The 10,751-nt window shown below is 37.5% G+C and overlaps 1 protein-coding gene across 1 annotated transcript in view; it reads left to right on the forward strand.

Annotated features, from left to right (window-relative positions):
* The first annotated feature begins 2,169 nt into the window (after positions 1 to 2,169).
* LOC111408237 (ribosomal RNA small subunit methyltransferase NEP1-like) overlaps positions 2,170 to 10,751 on the forward strand; it is a 12,088-nt gene continuing 3,506 nt past the window's right edge. Inside the window, exons 1-2 of the mRNA XM_023038028.1 lie at positions 2,170 to 2,448; positions 2,542 to 2,634. Coding sequence (XP_022893796.1) covers positions 2,170 to 2,448; positions 2,542 to 2,634 — 372 coding nt within the window. The remainder of the gene's footprint in view (positions 2,449 to 2,541; positions 2,635 to 10,751) is intronic.

A 10,751-nucleotide genomic window follows, 5' to 3' on the forward strand; every position in this document is an offset into this window, starting at 1 on the left:
GTTGTTAAAACAACAAATATATATATTAGATTCCATTCAGCAACAATGGAATGGGATCCTGTCCTTGAATATATGCATCCATCCTTCCATGTGATCAAAATGGGACTAACAAATCAAAATTTTTTACCAGCCAATCAAAAGGTTGTTAAAAATGGATATCAAGATATTCTTAACATGATGCCCTATAGAAGAGCAAAAGGATATAAAGAGATATTTGAACATGTGACTTAGATAATTATTGAGAAAGAAAAAATATGGGTTTATCCATCTGAAGATCATATTATCTATTCCAATGCAAGAATAGATACCAAAGAAGAAGATATTTGTTATCTCGACCATTTATTATCAGCAATTATATCCAACCAAGTGCACGGATCAGAGGATATGGCTAAAGAATTATGCAAATTACTTTGGAATTACAGTGATCACCATTGTGAATACTGTGTTGTTGAAGATATGAGTCAAGCATCCCTTAATGATGAAGAATTCCCTGCAGAATTCTTTGATTCAAAAATGGAGAAGTGATGGTGACTAAAGTAGCCCTTTATCACTACTTTAATAAAGAAATTTATTAAAGAAAAACTGTGGCTACTAGAAGACAGAAGATAATACAAGAAAAGTCTCTATAATTGTAACTACTCCTCACTACTAGTTACAAGTGGCAGACAAACCCAAAAGATAAGGTATCTAATTTCAAAAGAAGCGGTCCACCCAACAAGAAGACAATGAAGAATTCGGTGGAGATAAGATGGCCTAGCTACCCAACAAAGGAAAAAGAAAGACACCTGTCCAAGATAAGATTCCAAAATCTCCTATAAAATGAGGCAGGAAGGAAGGGAGAAGATATCTCGAAAAAATCTATCTCTATTCTCTGAGAACATATTAGAGAAAAATTTCTTGTAATCTGTATACACCAATTGTATTCAGAAAAATATTAGATAGCTTGAAGATAGGAAAGCGTGTAATAAGGTAATCACTTATGGAGTTCTAAACTTCATAAGGTGAGTACCAAAAGTATGTAAATATAGTTTGTAAGCATGTACAATTTCAATTTATGAATATCAAAGTAAAGTTTGTCATGTTCAACAAAGCTTACATAAAAGGATTTCGTTAAGTCTCTCATGATTCCTCGGCAGTACAGATAGAGATTTTAAAAGATTTTCAAAACATTGATTTTGAATGGATGTTAGCCATGCCAAAGTACTCGTATTTGATGAATGGTTTAGGGTTAAAAGGCAGTTTCCTAACAAAAATTTGTATCACCTTGTGTGTGAGTTATCTTTTAAAATTTCGTTCCAAGTAGGAACTTGATCCTGAAAAGAGTTCGGATAGAGGTGAAAACAGAGACTCTGGATACTGTGAGATAGCGTCTGTGGCAACACGGCTAGTTCTCTAGAGTGAGAAATGCAACCTTAATTGAAAAGCCTTTTGCGGAAGCAGTTGTGGACCCAAATGATTTCAAAAACATTTTAAATCTTTACTTGATTCAGAAGATTAATTAAGTACATGCAAAACATCTATAAGAGCATACTGGAGGGAAAACCTGTTTATTTCCTATAAGTTATTTATTTATTTTTACATACTTATACTTTAATTATTCTGATGAACAATTCACAAGTATCCACATCCACTAATGATAATAATTTCATATTATTTTTAGATGAAAAAAATGTTTCGTTTTTACTTAAATTAGATGAAAAATCTGATGATATATTTCATGTTGGTAAAGAAAAAATTGAAGAAATATATAGAGATATAGATTATAATTGTAGAAATAATATAGGATTTAATTCTGTAGGAACTAGTAGAGAAATAAGAAATGTAGAGGATATTATAACTAAACATAGAGATATACAAGAAGAGATTTCAGAAGGATTATTTAAAGGATATATGACCAAGAAAGGACAACCCATAATCTTTGAAGAACTACTAAAATACAAGGAATATTTAAAGGTGTTCAAAAGACTGAAAAATATAGATATAGGTCCTGATTGAAAAATCCTTAAAGATATAGGACACATCTTGCAAATAACTTTAGTAAGGGCAAAATAATATTTTTAACAAAAAAAAGTACCCCCATATTATGATTGGTGTTTTTGTTTGTGATGTAATATCTGTAGCATTCAGAAAAACCATTCTTACTGTTGCTGCTAAAAAAGAGGATAGAAAATGGTGAGGCCATATAAGGTGACGGGACAGAAGCGAAAGAAGAAAGAGAAGTATGATAGAGAAGAAGAATATGAACAGTTAGATGACAATGATATACCACAGTCACCAAAGAAAGCTAAAACAGAGGGCTTAGAGGGCTCGGAGTTAGACAAGGAGAAAGCAGAGCAAGTTATTGATGAAATGCCCCGAATCCCGATTGTCCCGACAGACATGTTCAAAAAGTCCAGGGATATTTTTATTCTGGAGCGGGCTTCTCTTGAAATTAGTAAAGTTGGAAAGGTCCGTATGGTTGGTTGCGGTGGAATAGGGAAGTTTGTTGTGCATTTTAAAGTTCTCTAGGTTAATTGACACAAGTTGCTTTTCCATGTGCAGAGTTATCAGCTTTTGAGTTCGGATGAACATGCGAATTATTTAATGAAGAATAAGCGAAAACCAGCAGAACATTGCTTTTCAGGTCTGTTTGAGGTTTGGTCCACTACTTGCTCTAATTTTTCATGATCGTTGATTCTGCTTGGATAACAAGTGATGTTTGAATCTTTGACAGTAGTGAAATGTAGTTTGAGACGTCCCCATATTGATGCTGGATTATCAGGGATTAATCTCATCTTAGTGCCTTAGTTGTAGAGTAAACAAGTCAAGCCAAACTTGAAAATAGAATATTCACTATTTACCAGATAGCAAAGCTAACCTTTAATTGATGATAACCTTGGCTTGGTTTCACAACCAACAATCTCGGATGAGGTTTAATTGAGTTGAGCAGCTTTATTTTTTATATATGTCAACTCATTATACCAAACCCAAGAGGAGCTTATCTAGTGTTTTGGATGCCACTTGTTTCTTTCAGCTTTTTAGATGTCTAAAAGTACTGATGAGAATTAGGATTAGGTTTGAAAGAAATGATAAGAAGGACTTGGTAAATCATGCCAAAGCCATATGTTTACTACATATTTATAGGAGCAATATTTACAGATTTGAAACATTCACATCCTCTAATGTAGCAAAATTACAGCAAAATTACAGTAAATAATTCCTACAGATAATCCTATTACTATGCTGGACATATGGCAGATTTGGAGCCTTCATCATTGCTAATATCAATCAACATTGCTGGTACTTTTATGAGAATTGGGAACAGAAATGGAAGGTTGCTGTCTAACACCCCCCCCCCCCCCGCAAGCCAATGGGGAGGTCACAAACCATGAGCTTGTCCTTCAACAGTTGAAATCGGGAGGATGTTAATCCTTTTGTGAAAATGTCACCCACTTGATCCACTGAAGAGATGTACTGAATGCAAACATCACCATTTACCACCTTTTCTCTAATGAAATGAAAATCCACCTCAATATGTTTTGTACGAGCATGATAAACGGGATTGGCAGCGAGTGCAATGGCACTTTGATTATCACACCAAATGGTTGGAGGTAAAGTAAGTGGAATGTTCAAGTCTTTTAGTAACATGCGAATCCAATAAAGTTCAGCAACAACCATCGCAAGAGCTTGATATTCAGCTTCCGTACTAGATCGAGCTACAACACTCTGCTTCTTAGCACACCACGATATTAAGCAAGGGCCAAAGAAAATACCATAGCCGGTAGTAGACCTTCGATCAGATGGGTCACCAGCCCAATCTGAATCACAGTATGCATTTAGAGTTAGAGGACCCTTGTTGAAGTACAAACCATGTTCAACAGTGCCTTTGAGGTAACGCAAGACTCGCTTAGCAGACTTCCAATGGATATGAGTAGGGGAATGAAGATGTTGGCAGAGTTGATTGACTGAATATGCAATTTCAGGGCGAGTAAGAGTACAATACTGAAGTGCCCCAACTATTTGCCTATAAGTTGTAGCGTCTTTAACTGGTTCATCAGTGCTAGAAGACAATTTTTCACCAGATACACAAGGAGCAGGATATGGTCTGGCCCCAATCATTCTTGATCGATGCAAAATATCTAGGATATACTTGCTTTGACGTAAATGAAGACCATGACAGTCCCGAGTAGCTTCAATTCCAAGAAAATATCCAAGATTACCTAGAGTTTTGAGTGCAAAATCTTGTTGGAGTTGCTTAGTTACTATTTGAATGAATTGGGAACATGAGCCAGTAATCAATAAGTCATCAACATAGATTAATATAAAAACATGTATCTACCCATGGTGATAAGTAAATAAAGAGTTGTCAACTGAAGAACCTTGAAAACCAAGATCTAATAGGCAATTTGAGAGTTTGAAGAACCAAGCTCTTGGGGCTTGCTTGAGTCCATAAAGTGCCTTTTTAAGGCGACAGACATGATGAGGTGCAGTAGGGTCAACAAATCCCTGTGGTTGTTCAATAAAAACTTCTTCTTCGAGATTTCCATGAAGGAAAGCATTGGAAACATCATATTGTAAAATGGGCCAGCCAAAAGAAACAGCGAGACAAAGAACCACACGTACAGTTGCTGGTTTTATTACCAGACTGAAAGTTTCGGTAAAATTGACACCATCTATTTGTTGAAAACCTTTAGCAACTAGTCTCGCCTTGTAACGGTCAACACTTCCATCCGCCTTTTGCTTAATTTTGTACACCCATTTGGTACGGATGATGTTATGATCAACAGGACGAGGGACAATATCCCAAGTATCATTGGCTATTAGTGCATCATATTCCTATTGCATAGCTTCCTGCCACTCCTGAGATAAAGCAGCTTGGGAAAAAGCAGTAGGCTCAACAATATTAAGCACACTATGATATGCACGTACAGGATGATTAGATGCATAAAATGTATAAAAATCAAGGAATTGCTTGGGTCGAATAGAACCAGTTTGGGATCGGGTTACCATTTGATGTTGAGTTGGATTGGGTATAGGAGGGCGTTCAGTTTCTGACTCATCAGAGGTTAGGTGGGTCTCGATTGTTGGAGAAGGACTAAAGTCAGGTATGTGTTCGGTGGTGTTAGATGAAGAAGTAGCTAGTATTGGTAATTCTTCTTCATGTGGTTGGTGTGACAATATATTGAGTTGAGAGTAAAAGGGTGCAAGATCAGATGAAATACCTGGCACGGTGGCATTTGAAGTAGCAGAGCAAGTAGAGGAGGTCCATCCTTTTGCTGGAAAGTTTTGTTCATCAAAGGCTACATTACGAGATATGTACACTTTATTAGAGACAGGGTCTAAACATCGATAGCCTCGATGGTGAGAAGAATATCCAATAAAAATACATTATTTACTCCTAAAAGCTAGTTTATGTCTCGTGTAGGGTCTCAATAAAGGATAACAGGCACATCCAAAATTTCTCATGAAACAATAATCTGGGTTTTCCTCAAACAATTTTGAATATGGAGATGCATTTTTCAAAACAGGTGTGGGTACTCGGTTAATGAGGTAAATGGCTGTCATGAAGGCATCGACCCAGAATTTTGTAGGTAAATGTGATTGACTTAAAAGTGAGAGTCCAACTTCCATAATGTGTCGATGTTTTCGTTTAGCCGAACCATTTTGTTGAGAGGTATATGGACATGATAGGCATTAATGGATACCATTTTTGCGAAGAAAAGATTGGAATTGGTTTGAGAGATATTCACCACCATTATCACATTGAAATTCTTTAATTGTCGAAGAGAAACGGTTTTCAACTTGGGCCTTAAATTGCATAAAACATGAGAGCACTTCGGATTTATTTTTAAGTAGGTACAACCAAGTAAATCTAGAGTAATCGTCAATGAAGATAACATAATAACGATGACCATCAGAAGATGGTGTAGGAGAGACACAAACATTAGAATGAATAAGTTTGAGTTTTGATAACGTGATACGTGAAGACTCATTGAAACGTAAATTTTTTGCTTTTCCCAATAAATAAGATTCACAAACAGACTCAATATTAAAGGATCCAGAAATAGGCAATTCAAAATTCTTGACTACATTTTTTGTGACTTGAAAAGATGGATGACCCAATCTCGAATGCCAACCATTAAGTGTAGTCCGAACACTTAAGAGAGCAGCATGAGACCGAAATTTATTGATAGATTTTCGATCAACTTGAATATGATAGAGACCTCCTTCACTCCACCCTGCTAGCAACGTTCGTCTCGTGCGGTTGTCCTTAACAAGAAATTGAGAACCGGTTAGAATACAATAGCAATCATTATCTAAGCAAAGCTTATTTATTGACAAAAGGTTTACTGATGCTTGTGGACAATGAAGGACATTTTTTAAGTGTAATGGCAAAGGAGATTCCTGCAACGTGAGATTACTAGTATGCTTAATTTGTAAACAATTACCATTACTCACGGCTACTTTATCATAGGGCTGGGCAAATCTCCCGAACCGAACCGACTGAACCGAACCCGAACCGAACCCGACGGTTCTTGTCAAATTAAATACCCGAACGGGTATCTGAATTGAGAACCGACGGGTACGGTTCGGTTCTCGGTTCTAGACCAAGAACCAAAGAACCGAATAAGAACCGAATATTTCTATTTTTTTTATATTGAGTAAATCAAATTATGTTAATTTTAATTTGTTCTAAACAAATTAACAATTTATAAATCCAAATTTTTGACCCAATAATTTGTTTCATTTCTAATTTTTTAATTTTTGGTCTCATTACCCATTTTATTGTTTCATTTCTTAGGACAACAAGATTCAATCCATTAAATAACTCTAAACACCTACACTAAAGTGCATAACGTTGTCTCGACTCTCGCACTCACTCTCGTAGCCTCGCTGACATTTCAAAATCTATACAATCGTCGACCGATACTGTGACCTTCGATCGAAGTTGCGACCTCCATTGATCGAAACTTTGACCGTAGCGATCATTTGAATAAGGTAGTCTACTAGTCTATTGCATTCCAAAATCATTGAATGTATCATTAATTGTATTTATATAATATTGTTATAAATGTTAAAAAATTTAATTATAGTACAGAACCAAACGGAACGGAACCAAACCGAACCGAACCGAACGAAACCGAACCCGAACGGTTTCATAATTATATTTGGACCCGACGGTTCCATTTACTAGAGACCCGAAAATTTTGGTTCGGTTCGGTTCTAAAGAGAACCGAACCGAACCGACCCGCGCCCACCCCTACTTTATCATCTCCATGATACAGCTCAGTCAAGTGAAGGTTTGAGAGATCTGTTGTGATATGTTGATTAGCACCACTGTCTACATACCATGTGTTGTCCTCAAGAATAGAATTGGAATGAGCAGCCATAGCTGCTAGCTGTTGAGGAGGATGACGTCCCTGGTAATTGTAGTCATAGCGGTGGAAACAGTCAAGTGCCATATGACTCTTTTTCTTACAAATTTGACAAGCATAAGGGTCAAAGTCAGGTACGTTTGCCCAAGCAGGAATTTGATTTGGAATATGATTGGCAGCTTGAGGGGACTTCTTTGCCAGAGTAGGAGTCGTATTAGGATGAGCTTGTTGCCAATTCCTGTTATTTTTCTTTGGGTTCTTTCCTCCTCCAAACTTGTTTGCCATCATAGCAAAGTTGTTTTGATCATTGTGCAAATTTCTCTGCTGATTTTCAAGCAAGGCTTCAAAAGCAATTAATTCAGAGTGGAAATCATTTAATGTAATCGACTTCTCACGTTGTGCAAAATAGACATTGGATATGAAGGGAGTGAATGATGAGTTGAGTCCTCCCAGAATATGAGAGATTAAGTCCTCATCAGTCACGGGTTTTCCCACAGCGGCTAATTGATCTGCAAGAACCTTAGCACCTTCAACAAAATCAGAACAACTTTTGCCTCCTTGCTGTAGACTTTGCAGTTGACATTTGAGTTGATTTACATTTGAGGATGAGGAAGAAGCATAACGATTTGCCACAGCAAGCCATGCTTGTCGAGCAAATTTGAGACCATAGACTAAGGACAGTATCTTCTCTGAGATCGTGGACTTCATCCACACTAATACAAATCGATTTTTTTTGTTCCATATGATAAACTCCGGATTAGAAACAGGAGCAGCAGTCCCTACAACAGGTAGGAACTCTTCTGGGCATGGTTCAGTACCATCCACAAAACCCAAAAGACCATGGATATCAAGGGCACCTTCGACTTGGGAAGACCAGTTTAAATAAGATGATGGTCCATCAAGTCTCACCGAGACAAACTGAACAAGATTGTTAGGTGGAATGAAGGTAGTAGCAGAAGACATTATTCTAGGTAGGATTAGACGTTACCCAAATATGGCTCTAATACCATGAAAGAAATGATAAGAAGGGCTTGGTAAATCATACCAAAGCCATATGTTTACTACATATTTATAGGAGCAATATTTACAGATTTGAAACATTCACATCCTCTAATGTAGCAAAATTACAGTAAATAATTCCTACAGGTAATCCTATTACTATGCTGGACATATGGCAGATTTGGAGCCTTCATCATTGCTAATATCAATCAACATTGCTGGTACTTTTATGAGAATTGGGAACAAAAATGGAAGGTTGCTGTCTATGGTATGGTTGAAATTGTAGAATAATATGATGAAAGTGAAAATGGAAGGGAAAAAATATAAGCTACCTATTTAGCAGGGAGGAAAAAGATGTGGCAAGGGAAGATGCCTGTATTCACACGTATGATCTTCATGAAATCAAGAGGCATTTGTTGAAGTTCTGCAAATAAAATAATTTGATATAATTCTGTACTTATACTAGACGTAATTATTAACTTGTGGAATAATTATAGGATTGTTTATATTTCACTGGGTTACCAAATAAAGGAAATGTGATAACCATTGTGTGATCTTACGTGAAAGAGCGGTTCATTCCTTGAGGTCTGTATCCAAGTTACACCAGATGGCGCCCGCCCTCTCCTTACCTACCTTTTGTGAACCAAAAAATGTGCACATAACTTCCAAAATATTGCTTACAAATTGTTGCGGAAGCTCTCTCTAAAGGATCTTCAAATGGTGGTTTTCCAGGCTCAGTCCAACGTACCTTTCTCTACCAACAACCAATCCAAACGGCTCCAAACCACAACCAATTGATTCACCTTGGTTGCTATTCAATCTTACCCACGTAGGACAAGAAGGGATGATGATTTATCGCCACAAAGGCTAGGAGAAGACACCACAAAGGTATACTATGAAAGAACCACCAATTGCACACGTTATACCAGCGTTCTAGACACTTCTGGACACCCTTTTTCTCACACAAAAGGGGGCAGCCGGGATTCTCTTGTTTCTTCTCTCAAAATCACTCAATCATCATCTCAAAGAGGCTAGGGTTATATTCATATATATACTCTAGGGTTAGGCTTTAAGTTGGGCCATTAAAGGGTAAACGGGCTAAGATTCAAGCCATCCATAAGGAATACAATTGGGCCGGGTGTAGCTCATGGACTTGGTTGTTGGACTTATTTCATTCATTGGCCTATGCCTATGAAATAATATTAACCCACGTTAACATCATAGCCCGGGATTTATTGGGTATCAAAAAACCCAACAAATCTCCACCTTGATGCCCAATAAATCTGCAAGCAATCAAAACACACAGTTAACACTTGCATAATCAAGGTAGCCAATAAAATTGGATCACAGACCTTACCTCGTGTTTCCAACTTGAAACACATACCATACCTGCTCCATGTACTAAATAACTATTACAATGAAACGAAAATTACAACTCAAACTTGAAGTAATATTTACAATGTGCGGCCGAAGTTGGGCAAACTGCGGCTGCGATAGTGTCAAGGGGCTAAGTAAAGCTGCGGTCCTTGACACACGGTCATGCACATATGCAACAAATGCATAAATGACCCTAAGAAAATATCTCACCACACTTATCCTATCCCATTCCATGTTACTTCCACCTCGAGAACACATATCTCCTCTCATCGCCCACCATGCTCACTAAACCAATCACTTAACTCATATTTAACTGGCAAGTCACAATAGATCCTAAGCTCTCGGGATAATCCTCTATCACCATATCACTTCTCCCAACCTACGTGGATAATGAGACTCCACTTTATAGAAGTGATAGAAGTGTCTCTCTCACACTCCACCTGATCAGGGTCTCTTTCCAGATAAAGGATCCTAGACATTTGATCACATCACAACTCGTGATCCAAATGTCACACTCTACATCCCTCGGTACAAATCACCATGTACCCTTAGGCGGTACAAACCACCATGTACCCCTAGGCATCTATACTCCACCTTACCAAAAGACACACGACACACTGCTAATGCATTCTAACCCACTATGCATGCAAGTAATTATACCAAGTAATCCAAATGTCTCAAATTCATGTAAATGCACATATCAAACACATTGAAATGTAGCAGATAATCATGCAACAAAATTTAGACAATCACACACATGTAGAAAGGATCACACATAGATGCATATGCAGTACTAGGTTTACACTCAATAAACCTCACTGGGGTCATAACTCGACCCCTCAACCAAATTCGTCTCACCTCTCATCTTTCCCTTCAGCTTATTTTTCTTCTTGGGACAGTCCCTAATAAAGTGTCCAGACTTACCACAATTGTAACACCTTTTACCACTAGACTTGTCTCGTCCCTTACCCTTCTTCTTACTACCCTCATCACTCGAGTCACTACTCGAATCACTACCGT

The sequence above is a fragment of the Olea europaea genome, chromosome 13, assembly GCF_002742605.1.
Source record: "Olea europaea var. sylvestris chromosome 13, O_europaea_v1, whole genome shotgun sequence".
Taxonomy (NCBI): Eukaryota; Viridiplantae; Streptophyta; class Magnoliopsida; order Lamiales; family Oleaceae; genus Olea; species Olea europaea.